Source organism: Cynocephalus volans, chromosome 4, assembly GCF_027409185.1.
Source record: "Cynocephalus volans isolate mCynVol1 chromosome 4, mCynVol1.pri, whole genome shotgun sequence".
NCBI lineage: Eukaryota > Metazoa > Chordata > Mammalia > Dermoptera > Cynocephalidae > Cynocephalus > Cynocephalus volans.
Genome location: NC_084463.1, coordinates 103286675 through 103305793, shown reverse-complemented (window position 1 = coordinate 103305793; position 19119 = coordinate 103286675). Strand labels below are relative to the sequence as shown.

The 19119-nt window shown below is 40.8% G+C and overlaps 2 protein-coding genes across 2 annotated transcripts; one reads left to right on the top strand and one right to left on the bottom strand.

Moving 5' to 3' along the window:
- The first annotated feature begins 369 nt into the window (after positions 1-369).
- LOC134377342 (olfactory receptor 52M1-like) lies at positions 370-1323 on the top strand. Its single transcript, XM_063095994.1, has one exon. The coding sequence runs from the start codon at positions 370-372 to the stop codon at positions 1321-1323; it is 954 nt and encodes a 317-aa protein (XP_062952064.1).
- A 10301-nt stretch (positions 1324-11624) lies between these two features.
- LOC134377225 (olfactory receptor 52K1) lies at positions 11625-12569 on the bottom strand. The gene has a single exon (XM_063095858.1). The coding sequence runs from the start codon at positions 12567-12569 to the stop codon at positions 11625-11627; it is 945 nt and encodes a 314-aa protein (XP_062951928.1).
- Positions 12570-19119: the final 6550 nt, after the last annotated feature.

Sequence of the window (19119 nt, the reverse complement as noted above, 5' to 3'; positions counted from 1 at the left end):
CCATTACACATAAAAATTTCTATATTTTTTATTTTCTTTAGGAAAAGTTTCCCAAAATAAAATTACTAAATTAAAGATGATGTATAATTTTGGAGATTTCCACAGTGTCGTGGGGCAATTTAGCAGGAGAAATCATGAGCATGTCTGTTTCCACATTTGACAGTGGTTGTCATCATGGGTAACTTCCTTTGTAAAATATGTAATGTATTGATTTTCAAGTTGGCATTCAGAATTCTTCTTTATCATAGGTTCTGCCAGTTGCCCAGGATTGAAATGAGAATCTAGTCTACAGTTTCCAGAGGTAGTATCAGAGGAGTAAAAATCTAAAACTAAGAGCTCCTGTCCCCCGGATACCCCACAGCCCCAAGTATGGTCACCTATAATAATGCCTGCTCTGTGCCTAGCTCGTTCTGGCTCGTGGGCATCCCAGGACTGGAATCCCTGCACCTCTGGCTCTCCATCCCCTTTGGCTCCATGTACCTGGTGGCTGTGGTGGGGAATGTCACCATCCTGGCTATGGTAAAGATGGAACGCAGCCTACACCAGCCCATGTACTTCTTCCTGTGCATGTTGGCTATCATCGACTTGGTCCTATCAACCTCTACCATGCCCAAACTATTGGCCATCTTCTGGTTTGGTGCCTGTAACATTGGTGTGGCTGCCTGCTTGACCCAGATGTTCTTCATCCACTGCTTTGCCACTGTCGAGTCAGGCATCTTCCTCGCCATGGCTTTTGATCGCTATGTGGCCATCTGTGACCCACTACGCCATACCTTGATGCTCACCCATGCTGTCGTGGGTCGTTTGGGGCTAGCTGCCCTCCTCAGGGGGGTTCTCTACATTGGACCTCTGCCCCTAATGATTTACCTGAGGCTGCCCCTTTACCGGACACAAATCATTGCCCACTCCTACTGTGAGCACATGGCCGTGGTCACCTTGGCATGTGGTGACACAAGGGTCAACAACTTTTATGGTATGGGAATAGGCTTCCTGGTATTAATTCTGGATTCATTAGCCATTACTGCTTCCTATGTGATGATTTTCAGGGCTGTAATGGGATTGGCCACCCCTGAGGCCAGGCGTAAAACCTTAGGGACATGTGGTTCTCACATCTGTGCCATCCTCATCTTCTATATCCCCATTGCTGTTTCTTCTCTCACCCACCGCTTTGGCCATCACGTGGCTCCCCGTATCCATATCCTTTTGGCCAACTTTTACCTCCTCATCCCTCCTATCCTCAACCCGGTTGTCTATGCTGTCCGCACTAAGCAGATCCGAGAGAGACTTCTCCACATTCTTAAGGCAGGGGCTCAACCCAGGTGACTGTTCTACACCTATGGGGCATGCAAATATTTGGTGATGACAGGAAAAGGTTCTGACTGGGGAAGCCCAGGAAATTTTGGGGTCCTACCTGAACTGTGAGGTTAAGGGTCTAAAAGCAGTCCTAGAGTCTATTCTTGTTTGACCATGGATTTTTCTGTGCCGTGAACACCCAATATCTGAAAGTGGAGAGGGGAAATCAGGGCATGAGTTTTTGTGCTACAATTCCCTTTTCTTACTGATTTAACTTTATAAAATAAGCACTGCAAGAATAAGCATACAGGCCACAGGAAGTAAGATCATTTCTAGCCTTTGCATTTTTTGGTATAGAATTTCTAATTTCTCTTTGAAGGTAGAATTATACTCTAACATCTCTTCAAAGACAGTTTATAAATTCTGTTAGTAAAAGTCTGGAAGACTTCAACTGTGTTCACAAGATTTTCCAACACTTTCAGCTAGCCCAAGAAAAGGCTTTTGTTGAGGCTGGAGAAAATACAAGTATGAGAAATCTTAATCTAACAAGACTTGGAATGAGACCTTACCTCTCACAGAAGTTAAAATTCTCAAATCTGGTCATTACCCCATTTGAATAGACAAATGAGTTTGCAAGTCCCACATTTCCTCCTAATAATAGGGGTGACAGAGAGAGGAAGGCAGGACATCAGACTCTGGTTCAGAGGCCCTGAGATGGCATATGTATGTGGAGGACAGCAGTCTCACTGAAATAATGAAATGACATGGAGGGAAGAAGGTAACAGTGGGATTGTGAAGAGGGTTGGGGTAATAGGTTGGTCAAGGTGATGAGAATAGATGGAGGCCCAGGGATGGTTACAAACCAGGACATGATTTCAGATCTCTGGGGAGCTTTTGTTGCTGCTTATTTTGTTGCAATTTGACCCTTTTTATTGATCATAAAGTTTCTATAAGGAGATGACTACTCCAGAAACCCACAGAAATGTGGTAATGCATGGAAAGTGAAATGAAGCAATCAATTATAGTGATCCAGAATTATAGTTACATCCATTTTAGTTCTAAAATGTTTCAGATTTTAAACCATTTAGTCCTTGGCTTACAAACCATAACAATATCTAACAAGGCTGAAGTGACTAATCTTAGGTTAAAAACAAGTCACTTTACTATTCTGAAAAATCTAAGGCCAGTGATTAAGTAAGAGCTAGAATATAAACCTACAAAAGCAAGAAACTTGGAATAACACAAGCTCTTTTCTAAAATTTGGCTTAAACCCCTGACTAGTCCCAAATTTCTATTTTCTCAGAATCTATTCATAACTTCAGGGTTTTGGGGGGGTCACGTTTTATTAACCCTTCTCCATTTGGGGGTGAGGAGTGGTCATTCCCCCATCTTATCGAGGTCCCTAGAGTCCAGTGCCAAAACTGAGCCCAATTATTGGAAGAAGATGGGAAGGGCTTCTATGAGTATAATTTTAGTGCCAAATGTAATCTACTAAACTTTATTTGGAGTTGAGAAAAAGATACTACAGAAACCTCAGAGCTAGAGATTTATCTTAGAGTGATCTCCTGGCCTGGGCATTGGAGAAGATGAAGGAAGATGGTGTTCAAATTCATCAGTAGAGCCAGTGCTGAGGGAAATGACCTGGAACTTTTGTCACAAGATAGCTCTTTGGTATAATGTCATAAAGCAGAGCATGCATATGGAGATTCAGGGTTCTTAAAAACCCGTCATTAATTAAATCCAGTAGGATTAGTACTAAGAACTTCCTGGTAGAATAACCTCAGGAAACCCACAGCAAGGTATTTTATCCCTAGGAGGTCTCCTGGGTCTACCATAGACCAAGACCAAATACCAATCACCTCTAGCTTCTTCTTATGTTGTTGAATGATTGGGGATAAAGAAGAGAAATTACCACCTGTACGTATGCCCCTGCTCTATCCAGCGATAACCACCCATAACAACACTTTGTTCAATCAGACCCAGGGTATGAGCTTTGTTGCATTACATATTTAGCCCCATTGTTATCTGTGGTCATGGCTGGGCTCTTTCATGTGAAGGGTTTATCTCAGAATAGGATGGAAGAGAATATGCACTGGAGAAGGTGTATGGGGATATTACAAATAAGTGCAATAATTGAGTGTCTCTTATTCAAAACCAATGTCTTGTTTCTCCCCCACACAAATATATCTGCTCCTTTGACATCACCAACACTCGGGGTAAAAGCCGTTATCAGTCTCTCTTGAGCCTCCAAGTCTTCATGGAAAAAGTGAACATTGGGAGACAGTTGAGGGAAAAGGCATTCTTGTGATTATTTGTGAAGGGCCATGTAGTATAGGTGTTTAAGTACTTGGACTCTGGATTCATAATAAAGGGCAGAGATGGACCTGAAACAGTATCTCAGACTTTGGACATGTTGTATAGTCTAAGCTTCAGTTTCCTCTTGTTGAAAACAAAAGTAATCATAGTAGTCCCTTATGGGTTTATTGTAAGGACACAATGAGATAGGTAAGATGCCTATATAGTGTCTGGCTCATAAAGAAAAAACAACTTACCTTTTAATAATAGTATTTATAGTGCACAAAAAGGCCCTGGGAGCAGAGAGGGAAACAAGACAAGAAAGAAGAGTAACTGGAACAATTTCCTGGAAAAGCCGTATTCAATGTCCTCATCATGACTCACTGATGAGTGTACTGGCCTCTTCTGTAGAAGGCTCCCTCTGTTGCTGCTCTGCAGAAAGTTGTATCAACAGAGCCAGCTTTCCTCTGCTCCCCTTGGATTCCCAGCACACACTCATATACATCTGAGGCTTTTTAATGAGTTACACTCATCTAATTAGTCTTGTGACAGTAAAAGGCTAAATACCTCTAGACATTTCTTTGTGTCACAAGTACAAATGTGTAGTCAGACCCAGTTGTGCAAAAATGTGATTTACTTCGGTTTTCTTCCCCTGCTGGAATGGGGCTTATAGTAAAAATAAAATCAAATTAACTTACAGAAGATAGCCACTTCCAATCAAATCTAATCAACTTTAATCTTAGTCAATTCCAATTTATAATTGTCTGATAGGTTTAAAAACCCCCAGTAGTTTTCCTATCAACTTCTTCCTGGTATTAGAATTAGAAGTGGTAGACTAATGGGTACAAAACTATGCTATCTACCCTAAGTGAATCAGTGTGCATTACATGCATGTATTGAAACAACATACTGTACCCCACAAACATGTACAAGTACATGTTAAAGTATTTTGAATAAAAATAAAAATTAAAAAACTGCAGCAGGAGATGGACTGACTTCTTACAAAATTGCCACCATGGCAATCGCACTAGGGGAAGAACGTCTTCTGCTTCCTTGTTCCTCGCTATGCTCTCCACATCCGTCTTGTGCTGGAATGTATGGTGCTCCCTCACGTTGTGATCTCTGGGCACTGACCACATCTCTGGCACTGCTAATCCACTGAGATCCCAGTCATATTCCCACATCCCCCTGGCAGGGACTGGCTATTTCATATCTTCCTGATGTTCATCCCTCATCCTAACTGCAGGACTCTGTGTAAAGTGGTCAGTGTGATCACTTTTGCTCTCTCTCAGCCAACCACTTTGTCTCACTTGTGTCCCAGGAGTGCTTAGGATCCACTCTCACTCCTACCTTAAAGCCAAAGGAAAGTTTTACTTATGCAACAGTCAGCTTTCTCATTTGGGATGTTTCTGTCTTTCTCTGCATAGTTTAAAGGGACCATCCTTTATAAATTATACAATGTCCTGCCGTTCCTAATTGTTTGGTCAGTCAGAATGAAGGTTTTTAGAGGAATGGTGTTTTTCTTTTCCACCTTCATTTGCAAGTCTTGTGAAGTTATACCCATGGCATAGTGGTCTGTAGCCTGCTAGAGAGGCATAGTAAGATATAGGTATTGGCCTTGAGAAATGCCTTTGAAGATCTGGGAATAAAAGTCGAAGATCTCAGGGGTCTAGATTTCTGGAAATAGTGCCTGTCCAGCACAAACCAGCATTGTTCCTTTACTTCAGTGTCGTAAGAAAAAGAAAGAAGAAGCTAAGATCCTTTTCAGGAAATAATATGGTTGGTCACTTACTTTTGCTTCAGCAACTAGGGAAACTAACTCACTAGGTCCAAATGGAACAAATCAGCACTAGCCAAAGTGTCAAATTAATTACATCACTACCAACGATGAGTTGGATGAACATCTTTCCTCAAGGACTCCTCCTTTCCAAGAATATTTTCTGGTTCTGTCCTGATTGGTAAAGAGAGTTGGATAGAAATGAGAGTGATTGATAAAGATACATAATCATTTAAGGAATAAAAGTATGTGAGACAAAGGGATAAATTTCACTCACCCCTTGGCATAGATAGAAAGATAAATAGATATACAATAGGATAGGTAGGTGAACAGATGAGAGGCAGATGGGCAGATAGACGGGCAGGCAGGTAGATTTCTACTAGAGGAGCCACTGTTATTCTCAATTTGGTTTATTCAAAACTTCTCAGATGCATCAAGCACTGTGGAGGCATTATTCTACGTTGTCTTGACCAAGCTAGTTTCCCAAATTCTTTCCCTGTATGATTCTCAGCTAGGGCTGGCCATAAGAGACAGTTTTGTGACATTAGAAGGCAGAAATAAAATAGCAACCACTATCCTCTGAAGTTCAGTGCACAGCAGTAGGTGCTGCAGCAGCTCACACTCCTTGTCTCAGATAGCCAACTCACCTCATTGGCTTGAAATATCATTTCCTAGTGATCTCTTCCTTCCATTTCTCCAAGTCCTGGGCCAAGTGTGTCATGCAGCTCTATGGTAAAGGGCACCAGCTCCTTTTGAAAATCACCTGCACTGTCAAGGTTTGAGGTAGTGAGGGATGAAAGTGGATTCTGGGCTGTCCTTGCAGATCCCAGTCCATCCTTTGTGGTTGTTGTTTTATTCTTACTCGCCATTGATTTACATCTGGGTTTTCTTCCTGACTGGTGGTCCTGCTAACCTAAGGTCTACTACCTATAATAAACTACTCATGTCGTAATGTTCATAGCATTTCTGCCTCCCTGATTAAACCTAACTGACTCATCAGGCTTTTCTATGTACCTACCCCTATCCAATCAAAAACAGGAAGGAAAATCTACAGTCAGCACTACTCAGTATACCTTTTTAGTAGAGGCATAAATTTACTTTTACCTCTTTAATGATTCATTTCATCTTCTTGTCTAATCTTTTGGGCAATAAGAATGGTATCTGTCCATAGCACTAGCACAGCTCACTTCTTTTTTTTTTTCCAACCGGTAAGGGGATTGCAACCTTCGGCACAGTGTCGTCCACACCATGCTCAGCCAGTGAGTGCGCCTGGCCATCCTTATATAGGATCCAAACCCATGGCCTCAGCACTACCAGCGCTGCACTCTCCTGAGTGAGCCATGGGGCCGGCCCACAGCTCACTTCTAAAAACTTCTTTCTCTCTCAGATTCAGGGGGTTTAATAGAAACGGGAAATTATGAATCTTTTGTGATTATTCCCTTGAAGAGCTGAAAAACAGATAAAGTTACTTTATTGTTGATCTATAACTTGAAAATAACTCATTTTTTAGATAGCCTCATTGTAGACTATATATTCCCATCATCCTTCAAGACTAGAGCCTCTCCTTAAGCATCTTAACTCCTAATTTGACCTGTCTCTTGGTGATCAGGTGTGTTCAGACATGACAACTTCCACAGTCTCTGAAATGTAACTGAGTGGACGGATGTTGTGGATTAAGGCTGTTTCTTCCCTGTTTCATTCAGGAATTCTCTCTACACAGGAACCAGAAGGTTTTTCACTTTCATGAATGCAAACACCTACACTATCATCCAAATTAGAGTCAGTTCTGTTCTTTGTTTAGGCGCCATTAGCCTTAAACAATGGTGAGAAGTGAGAAGGAGAAACAAACTACATCAAGTGCCAACTTCCCTTGACAAGGCAGACAGTCTAGGAGAATATTCCTAGGAACAGGTATTTTTTCATGGCCCGAGGAGTTGGAGAGAAAGGCAAGAGGCCAAGAACCCTGAAACAAAGGTGAACTACTCATCTGTTTAAAAAAAAAAAAAAAGGTGACAATTCTACAGGAATTACTGGACCACGATGTAGTACCTAAGAATTTTATCCTATTTAAAAGAAAGGAGAAGGCCATTTCTAAAGTGAATGTTTGTTCAAGTAAAGCTCACCCTCACTTGTAATTCCATGCTTCTCCATTCTTCTTACACTTTGTTCTGGCTTGACTCCACACCTTATGTTGGGAGTTATATTTAGAAAGTGTTGTTTCTACTTGAAAATACTTCATCACAATTACAATTGTATCTAATGTCTGGCATCTCAAGGATGGTATAGGAAAGTACAAAGTATAGAGAAGTGTTTTACTCTGGGATCATAACAAAAGTGACAAGCTAAAATAAAAGGTAAAAGTTAAGATGTGTGACATGGGTTATTGCAATACAAGACTCTGGGTGATAAGAAGATTTGCTGTGCAGTGGTTACCAACTTGTCTGAGTCTGAGAGAGAACACATAAACACACTAGTTACATAAAGCAGATTTATTACTTATATTACTTACAGACAGGCAGCAAAGGACAACAGAGGCCAAGTAGTCTGACAAGCTGATTCCCCAAGGCTCGGGAAAGCTGACTGGGGAAAGTGAAGTCTTGTCTGTGTATATTCCACTTGCACCAAAGCTGAGGGACCCTGGAAAGCACTCCATCCTATTTTATACCCTAAGAAAACATGGCAACTGGGTTAAAACATTGAAGGTCATCCTGTTTTTAGGGGGGCTGAAACAGAGCCCAGCTGCTCTAGCCAGTTCTTCCCTATCTCAGGATATTGCATTCCCAGCACATTCTACAGTTATTCTTGAGAGGTACAAGCACAAAAAGGGGAATAATTGAATCCTAGGCCACCTGGAGGACTGTTCTGCTCTGGTGAGAGGACCTATGGCACTGGGAAATTCCTATACCTGAGATTACAGAACAGGAACTAGGGGGAAGCAGTGGCATGTACTTTAGAAAATATAGGAATTATCAATGGCAGCTGTCATTTATTGAACATCTTTTTTTTTTTTTTTTTTTTTTTTTTTTGCCAGAGACTATTTTCTGATCAAAATGAAGAGTCTAGATGTCTTCCTCTGGTTCTTATATCTAAATATCCCCTTTCCTGTAGGTGATTTTGCTGAAAATGGCAGAAGCTTAGAAGCATAGAACATCAGCCAGAGTAAGAGAGTGAAAGAAGCAAGACACCAGCTCAGCTGCCACTGAGAGCTAGCCCATGCTCTGAACTCAGCTCCAAGGCTGTGCAATGTGTGCTCATGCCTCAGGCACCAGAGCTACTGCCATACTGAGCTACCTTGCACTCCAAGCCCCAGAGCTAATGTCTTTATGCCCATGTGCATGCTCTGTGAATAAGCTTAGCTGCCATAGAGAGATAGACCCCAGAGCTGAGCTCTGTGCACATTTGTGCTCCCATTCCTGACTGCTTTACAAGCCTCCACACCTTGCATACCATTACCAACTTGGCAGCATAGTGCCTGCACCCCAGGCACTGGTGTCATTACTACCCCAAATCCCAAAGCTTTAGTCCCTCCATGAATGCCATGTTTCAGGTCTCCACAGGAACCACTCATCAAACACTGTTGCCATTGTCAAAGCAAGAGATCCTGCAAGCTGAACTCAATGCCAAAATTAATCCCCTCAGCCACCATTTCCCCAGGGGGGAGAAGGAGATTGGGAGAATCTTAGCACCCATTGCCACCAAAGACCCCAACAACCCTCACCACTGCTGTGGACATCCACAGAGTGAGCCACTGAGGATCTCTGCAATTTTTTCAACACTGACATCATCTGGCAGAGCTACATGGAAATTACACTGCTGTGCCATCACTAGTGCTAGAACTGCTGAATTTCACCCAGCCAGTGCCCTCACACCTACATATAGGGGAAGGTATTTCCGTACCAAAACCAGGCCATAATATCTGGAAGACATAACTGCTCCACCAAGTGTGCAGACATCAATGTAAGGCAAAAAGAAACATGAAAAACCAAGGAGTCATATCACCACCATAAGAACACAATAATTTCCCAGTCACTGACCCCAAAGAAATGGGATCTATGAATTACCTGATAAAGAATTGAAAATAATTGTTTTAACGGATCTCACTGGACTTCAAGAAAATGCAGAGAAACAACTCAACAAAAATCAGAAAAAGCAATAAATGAGAAAAATTAGAAATTTAACAAAGAAATTTTTTCAAAATGTTGGAGTTAAAGAATACAATGAGGGCCGACCCCGTGGCGCACTCGCGAGAATGCGGCGTTGGGAGCGCAGCAGTGCTCCCGCCGCGGGTTCAGATCCTATGTAAGGATGGCCGGTGCACTCACTGGCTGAGTGCAGTCCAGCCGGTCACAAAAATGACAAAAATAAAAATAAAAAATAAAAAATAAAATAAATAAATAAAGAATACAATGAATGAAATGAACAAATTCAATAGAGAATGTCAAAAAGAGAACTGATCAAGAAGAAGAGAGAATCTGAACTTGAAGACAGAGTATTTAAAAACATACATTCAAAGGAGAAAAAAGTAAAAAGAATGAAAAAGAAAAAAGAAAACCTATGAGATTTGTGGGACAACATCAAGAGAGCCAATTTTTGAATTACAGAAGTTTAAGAAGAGAAGAAAGAGAAATCTTATTTAATGAAATAATAGCTGAAAACTTCCCAAATTTGGGGAAAGATATGAATTCCAGGTACAGGAGGGTCAAAGATCTCCAATCAGACTCAATCCAAATAATTCTAGACTAAGACATATTGTAATCAAACTGTGAAAAATCAAAGACAGGATCCTGAAAGCAGTAAGAGAAAAGAAGAAAATCATGTATAAGGGAGTTTCAGTAAGGCTAACAGCAGATTTCTCAACAGAAACATTACAGGCCAGATGACATACTTAAAGGTCTGAAGGGAGAAAAAACTATCAAATAATTTACTGGACAAGGTATCCTTCAGAAATGAAGGAGCAATAAAGACTTCCTCAAACAAACAGAAGATGAGGGAGTTCATCAACACCAGACCTCTCCTACAAGAAATGCTTGTAAATCTCAGTGGTTTGCTACAAAAACAACAAAATCATCCTTGCTCGTGTTATATGAATACTGTGAGTCAGCTGTGGTTATGCCACAGGCTGAGAGTCAGATTAACATCTGCTCTGTGTACCTTCTCCCTCATGAGTCTAGGCTGAAAGATAAACTCTGATTTGAGATATGCTCATTCTTATAGCTGACAAGAAGAGTGAGAGAGAATAAGCCAAGCTAAACAACCATATTTTAAAGTTTTTGATTCTTGAGGCACATTTCAAGACCACTCAAGTTCCATTTGCCCAAATCAAGTCACACAGAAAGGTTTAAAATTAGTGTAGTGAGAAAATACCTCATCCCATGATAGAGATAGGAGAGTAAATGTCTGTGAACAATAATAAAGTCTGCCATAACTACATTTTGTAACTATTTTCTTAGTTTTCTTCAGAAGTCTCAGCTTCAAGAGGGCAGGGAGTTATTACTCTTTGTTTCCACAGTCCATAGTTCAAAGATGATATTGGATTCTTCAATCTATTAATTCTAAGCTTTTTTTGGAGACAAAAGACAAATGCTTGTAAAAAGTTAGATACATGATAATATAAATTGATCTAAAGGGATATCAGAGGACTCCTTTGCTAAGTGTTCAGTAAAGGCATTGGCCATGAGTATGGGTCAGAAAGGATGTCAAAAAGGAATTGACTTAATGGAAGGAAAAGGTCACCTTATAAGTAAAGCTGTCCTACTGTGGAGCCAATCACACTGGGAGATAGAGTGCTAAAAAAGAGTGGCAGAGTCTGGAGACCATTTATCAGAAAATATGTAGAGGTAATTTCAGTACTAGATGAGATGCTGGCCTTTGGGTCACAAAATTTTGGGTTCAATACCTCATTCATTTTCTCTATGAAAAGGTCACCAAAATCTCAGCTACTTGGGTCAATCTCATCCAATATTCCTACTGTCTTTCGTCTAGATGACAATATCACTTTGGAAGGTTCTTTATATTTTCCTTAATCATGTGATGAGTCTATTAGAATGGCAACGTCAGACCTCCACTATCAGACCACACTGTAGGGCCACATCTGGTCTGATCTGACTGGTCGATAGGTAAGAAATGGAGCCTCATTTTCCTTATAATACTGGAGAATTTCTAAACAGAGTCTGCAATTTTCCTACTTAGATTTTTTGCCTTCATCCCCACCCAGCATCCACTTAGTACTGGGTGAGTGGATAAGAAAAGAACTATCCATCTACACATCCTTTCTCCAGAAAAGACTGAGCACACGATCACGAATCTGCTTGGTCTTGACACCATAGATGATGGGATTGATCATGGGTGGGAAAAGAAGATAGAAGATAGCAAGGAGTATGTGGACGTGAGGGGCAGCCTGCCTGGCTACACGGTGCATGACTGAAGAGATGACCACAGGTGTGTAGGTGGACAGGATGGCACATATGTGAGACACACATGTCCCAAATGCCTTGTAGCGGGCCTCCTGAGAGGCAAGCTGTAGAACTGCCCGAAGGATGAAGACATAAGATAGGATAACAAAGAGCAAGTCCAACACCACAATAAACATGGCCACAGCGATGCCATAGATATTGTTGAAGCGGGTGTCCCCGCACGCCAGTCTTACCACAGCCATGTGTTCACAGTAGCAGTGCGCAATCACTGGGCCCCGGCAGTAGTGGAAGCGTCTGAGCAGAAAGGGGAGTGGAGTCATTAGTGTCACAGCCCGGGCCACAGCGGCCATGCCAATCTTGGCGATAAGGGGCCCAGTCAGGACAGTGGTATAGTGCAGTGGCTTGCAGATGGCCACATAGCGGTCAAAGGCCATGGCCAGCAGCACTGCTGACTCCATGATGGAGAAGGAGTGGAGAAAGAACATCTGGACCAGACAGGCATAGAAGTTGATCTCCCGATCCCTGAACCAGAAAATGGCAAGCATTTTGGGCAGGGTTGTAGAAGAGAGGACTAAGTCAATGCCTGCTAACATGGCCAAAAAGAGGTACATGGGTTCATGAAGGGCTACATCAGCCCAAATAATGAAGAGAAGGGTACAGTTGCCGAGCAGTGCCAGAGTATAGGCAAAGCAGAAGGGAACAGAGATCCAGATGTGAAGGTGCTCTAAACCAGGAATTCCTATCAATAAGAAGGCAGCTGGATGGGTTGAGGTAATATTGTAGGCTGACATGGCTCCTGGAAATTCTCATCAATTCTTACATGGCCTCTTCACCTCCTGTATATACTTTCTATAGCATATATGATTACAGATTTCAACCTCTGATGTCTCACCTGTTCCCATTGCTAGACCTTAAACAAAATAAGCTAGTAGTCCTTAAAGACATGGAGAATCATAATCCATGTGTTCTACCCTTAGGGAACCTTGAATCTCATTGAGTAAAAAGAATATTAAATATCCATAGACTTGATATCACAAGACAGCTTTCATAAAGGAATGGAGAATAGGTATTGTTTTCTGTGTTTCTTGGTGATGTCAGGAATACCTTGAAAAAATAAGAAAAGATATGTTTAAGTCAATTCATTTCTTTAGTGCATACATTGGTAACATTGTACCTTCCAGTCATGCTAAACTCCCAAATACAAAAGCTGATTTTTTTTGTCTTGAAATCTCAGACTTGGGTCCATGTTTAAATTGAGTAAACACTGCCATTTCTAATATCTCAATTAATGACACCATCAGTATATTTTTCTCTAGAATTACTCTATTTAGTATGATTGTCCCTAGCCATATGTTGCTACTTAAATTTAAATTTGTACTTAATAAAATTAAAATAAACATTTAATTCCTCAGTCAAACAGAACACTTTCCAAGTATGCACTAGTCACAAGTGACTAGTGGATGCCATATTGGAACATTCAGATAAGAATATTTCCATCATTGCAGAAAGTTCTGTGGTACAGCATTGCTCTAGAATATGTCTTCCAGATCCTATCAGTATCCACAAATCTCTGTAAATTCAGCCTTGCCTCCATCTTCAGTAGGACTGACTTCCGTCGTTGTGACAAATATCCTTCATCATTAACAATTTTTCATCTTTTCCAGCTTCTCTTGAGATTTTTCTCTTCTTTCTGATCCTTAAACACTAGAGTCGCCCAGTTTTTACACAGGCACTCCCCTCTTCTTTTATAGCATACACTTAATATTCTCTTCTTTTATAGGACCTCTTATGAAGATTAAATGAGATGATGCATTTAAAACATTTACCACATTCACTAAACAAAAGCACCGAAAAAAACTTGGTCTCTTTTTCAAAATAGGAAAATTAAGGTTTTGGAAATTTAACACCTCTAAGATATCATAGTTAATAGTGTCCGGCAGCCATGCTTTAGTTCTAGCTTTCCAATTCCAATGTCCGAAATAACTAGGCTTACTGCTTCCACCTAGATGCCCTATAGGAAACGCACATTCAACATAACCCTACTGAAAAGAAATTAATTTTTTTTTCATAGGGTAAGAAAATATTTTAGAGTATGAAGGTCTTGGCTCAAATCATGACTGCCACATATTCTAGTGCACAAATCACTTATCTCCTAGCTTCTGTTTCCTTCTCTGTTAATGGGGAATAGCACTGCCCTACCTTTATCTGAGGGCTGTAGGAAGGTTAAGTAGGATTATGTATAAAATCTTTTTGTATAGTTCTTTAGTCTTTATAGAGCCTTATTTGTCATTTATCTCTTCCTCCACAGAGCTCTGTTACTTTAAAAAAAATTGTTATGTTAATTAATCTACCATGATTTTATATCCTTCTCCTTTTATTACTAAAAATCTCTGCTTCTCTTCACAGCAAAACCTCTAGAAATGTCTATATTCAGTCTCAACTCTCTCAAATATCATTCAATCTGGATTTTACTTCTATTACTTCCCTGGCATTGCTTTCACTGGAATGACGAATGACCTCCATGATGATGGTCCCACAGTCACCTACCTGCCTTAATTCAACTTAATCTCTCAGCAGAAAATTTTTATCTGAACTGACCACTTTCTCCTTTTTAAAACCCACTTTTCTCTTGGGTCCCATGATAGTCTCATTTTCTACCTCACTAGCTTCTCATTTCATTCTCCTGCTTCTGCCCTACCTCTAAATATTGAATTTCCTTAGTATTATAGCTTGAGGTCTTGTCATTTTTTATATTCATACAACATTCAGTAAATATTAAGTAAATTTAATAAAAAATATTTAAATATTTTTACTAAATAGGTTAAGGAAAAATCCATAAACAAAACAGACTGATCCGTTAGTAGAAAAAAAAAAATCTAAAAGTTTTAAAAGGATAATAAAATGGTGATTAAATTACATAATATGATAAAAAGGTATTAACTGCTATAAACAACAACAAAAAAGCACAAAAACAAAAGAGGGTGCTAAGAATAGGGAATTGTAGAGTAGAGGGACCGGGGAGACAGCAATTTTAAATACTGAGATCACTATAGGCATCGGTGAAAAGGGAATTTGAGCAAAGGTTGAATGAGTTAAGAAAATACCTTAGCTTATTTTCTTTAAAAGGCAGAACCTGGGATTCCATGCAGGTGGTGTATATGGGAAAATTATACCAGTGAACAAGAATGGAAAAAAAGAGTGAAACAGGAAAACGGGGAAGGCAGATCCAAAAGTCCATCACTGAGCTGGTGAATGCTGGGTACAATTCCACGTAAAGAGCCATGTAGAAGGAACGTCAGAATTTTCCACTCCAGACTTGGAAAAGGGGAATATTTATTCACCGGCTTCCACTTCCATCCCTGCCCTGATACCCTGGTCAAGAACTGAGCCAAATGATTTTTTTTTTTTCCTCACACTTCCAGATTCACATATGCACCTAAACAGCTGAGTGGTCTCCTTCGGGACAGCAGTGGAGCAGAGAAACCCTGGGGCAGGATGCTGCGAGTAAAGCCACATCTGCATTCAAGTGGTTGCAACAGCAACAGCTACAACAAAAAGGGGAGATGAAAGGATGTGAGACAGGTATAAAAGATGTGGAATATACGGAGCTATGCTTGAGTGAAGAACAGTTTAAGAAGAAATATGCCTGATGTTCAAAGATCAGCAAAGCAGCCAAAGTAGCTAAAATGAAGTGAATGAGCGGAAGAACTGTAGAAGTCAGAAAGATGGGGCCGGATCATATACGGCCTTGTAGTCCTTTGTAGAACTTTTCAAAGGCCCTTCATTTACCTCAAAGACTTTCTTTTCATCAGAGAAGATATGTATTTGATTTATACTTTCTTCAACGTTTGCTCTGACATCGATGATGAGACTAGCACAAAGAGGCAAGAGTAGAAGCAGGGAACAGGATCTGGAGGCTTGTGAGGTAACGCAGCAAAAAGAGAAATTGGGCTCAGAACCAAGATGGTAGTGCATGTGGTGAGAAGTAATCAGATTTTGAATATATTTGAAAAAAGTGCCATGGGATTTTTTTGACAGATTGCATGTAGATTTCAAGAGAAAAGGGAATCTAAGAAGATGCCAAGAATTTTGGCATGAGCAACCAGAAGGAAGAAGCTGCTGTCAGTTGAAATGGGGAATATTATGAAGGGGGAAATCAAGATTTCAATTTTGGTCATGGTGAGTTTGAGATGTCTATCAGAAATTATTCAAGTAAAGATATGCTATATTTACATATGTATCTGGAGTTTGAAAGAGTATTTATTTGGCTGCCGATATAAACTTGGGCTCACTGGAAAATAGACAGTATTTAAAGCCATGAAACTGGTTGAGATCACCAACATAGTGAGAGTTCATAAAGAAAAAAGAAACTAGAACTGAATCCCAATATTAAGAATTTGGGTGGGGGAGGAGCTGGGGCATATGGAGGAGAAGTCAGCAAAGCAGACAAAGTGGCAACTATTAAGATAGAAAATACCTAGGATAATGTGCTGTCTTGATAGGCTATTGAACGCAGCATAGAAAGGAGGGAATTATTACTATATAATAATGCTACTGATGATTCGAAGTATTTTAAAACAGAGAATTGGTCCTGTGTTTAGAAATGCAGAGGCCTGGATAACTGGATAAAGCAATTTTGGTAGAGTAGTGGGAGGCAGAGTCTGATTTAACTGAATTAAGATAAGAAAAAAAGGAGATACCAAAGTCTGTTAACATAGGTACCCCTTTGAGGAATTTTGCTCCAAAGGCCAGCAAGTAAGCGAAGCACTGGCTGCAGTGGGAAATGGAGTCAAGGACTGTGTGTGTGAGTGTGTGAATGTGTGTGTGTGTGTGTGTGTGTGTGTGTGTGAGTGTGTGTGTGAGTGTGTGTGTGTGTGTATCCATTCCAGAAATATAAGAAAATGAAAGGAATACTGCTTCAGAAAAATCCTTGACCATTGCCCTCTTTCTATATATTCTATTTGTTTAGCATAGATTTACTTGCAATATCTAAAACCTCAAATATAAATATAAATATCTTACCTTATCTCTAAGCTTCAGACTAATATCTCCAACTGTCTGCTTAATACCTCTATATATCAGTCTCCAGATATCTCAAACTTACCATGCTTGACACAGAAATCTTAACTTCCAAGTGCCACCCATATCTCAGAATATAATATCCGGTCCAACCGATTGCTCGACCTAGAATCAAGTCATATATTTGGTTCTTTCCTTTCTTGTACCATATTCATCAGCAAGTACCATTATCATTCTCCACAGTAAATCTCAAAGTTGCCTGTTTCAATCACTACCACCCATACTCCAGCCACCATCATCTCTGATCAACTACTGCTATAAAAGACTCCTAACAAGAATTCTTTCATGTTTCCCTGAGTTCCAGCTCTGTCCACAGTCCTCAGTCTGAAATACAAATCTGGGTCCTCTCCATTAGCTTCAGCAACTCCAGTACAGCCTCCTCTTCCAGTCAGAGGAGTTTGGGAAGGATAGATGTAGGAAGGGAGCAGCTGGTTTTATCCTCACAAATCTCTGTCCTTTTCCCAAAAGGACTTAGAAGCAGAAATTGCTGCACTTGGAGAGAGTCCTCAGGGACTCAGGAAAGGCTCTGACCTTGTCTCATGGAGTTGTTGCAAGGAAACTCCTCTGACTCAGGGCTCACACCCCAAGGGTTTCCTACAGCCCATGCCTCCTCCCCATTTAGTGGTACTAAGTCATGCTTCCAAGGGGTCATGCCTTACTCGCCAGCAGCTGTGAGCACTTCAGGTGGGGCCTACTTGTGCCTTGATCTTTTCTGTGCCTCTCCTCACACTTACCACCTTTTTTGTATGTCTCCTAAGAAAGACAGCCTCATGAAAACACATGCACTGCAACCAACTCCCATCTGAGTATAACCTGGAAGGGCAGGAGTTCCAGCCTAACCATGTCAAGGTCATCCATCAGATGTTTTATTTTGCATTTATATCACATATTAGCCTGAGCTATGCATTAATATCCAGTTTGTGACCTTGGTATGGCACTTCTCTAATCCTTGATCTGTTTTTTTATCCCTAAGCTGAAGATAACATTTACAATTTTTTCTACCTTTCTGGGTGGATGAGAGAATCTAAGTATATAATTGACAGGCCATTATGAATGTGATTAGTTGTTATTAATAATCACTAACCATCTATAAATAATAAAGGGTGGTCTCTCTATCTATAGCTAACTCTAATGCCTGATATTTTTCAGAGAAGGAAGCTGGGTTCCCCATGGCCTTTTCCAGCCCTAATTCCCCATAATATTTCTTAAAAAGTGATCTCAGAGCCCTGTACCTCAGTCACTCCCACTCCCCTCCCTCAGAGGTGTCCTGGACGTAACGTCATCCTTCCTAACACTTGCCCTTCAGCGGGTGTGGACTCAGCCCACCCCCTATGATAAGTCCAGTCCCCTGGGATTCTGGGATAAAGTGGAATTCCTACGTAGTACCTTCAAAGTTCAGCCTAAATTCATCATGCATAGCCAGGACAAGGGGATATAGCCTATGTTAAAGCACCTTGCTGAAATCTTATGTAGCCAAAGTTGATGTCAGAGGCAAAAACAAACAAACAAAAGATAAATCAGCCTTGGACTGAGGGGAAGCTCATGATGGAACAGAGGACACCCTGGTTAAGTTAAACCTATCATGCTCATAGGAAACAGGGACCTGGGGCTATGGTTGGGGTGGCTGAGGTGACATAGGCTTAATTGAGTAAGTAGGGCTTGGAGTGAGAGCATCTGGACCAGAGCCAGACAAACCGGCAGGGTTTGAGGAAACAAGTATCTTCCTTTTGCCCCTGACTCCACTGTGAGGATATCAGTGTGACGTCATGGGGGCAGGGATGAAAAGCGCAGAGGGTCAGAGTGAGCCTGGCTCAGGTAACTGTGCTGGAGATCGCTTCTAGAATAGTTGAACACTTCAGCTCTGTTTAAGTACTTTACTCCTTCTTCCCTTTTCTTTTGTATGGTCGATATTCTTTGATATTTATCTATTTATTTACCTGTTCTAGTGTTCTTCATTTCCTGCAGCTTTTCCACATTTCTATCTGGATCATTTTCCTTCTGCCTGAAGAAATACTTTTAGTTCTGCTTCTGTTACAGGCCTCATAGGTACACATTCCATCAACACTTGTACATAGAACTCTTTCGGTCATCTTCATGAGTAAGAGATATATTCACTAGGAATAGAATTCTAGCTGCGCAGTTCTTTTTTTTCACCCATTTAAAAACAATCTGTTGAGCGGTTTCAAGATGGCGGTGGCTGCGGCGGTTGGCGCAGAGTAGCAGAGGTGGAAAAGGCGGCCACTGGGCCTCAGGCAGCCAGGA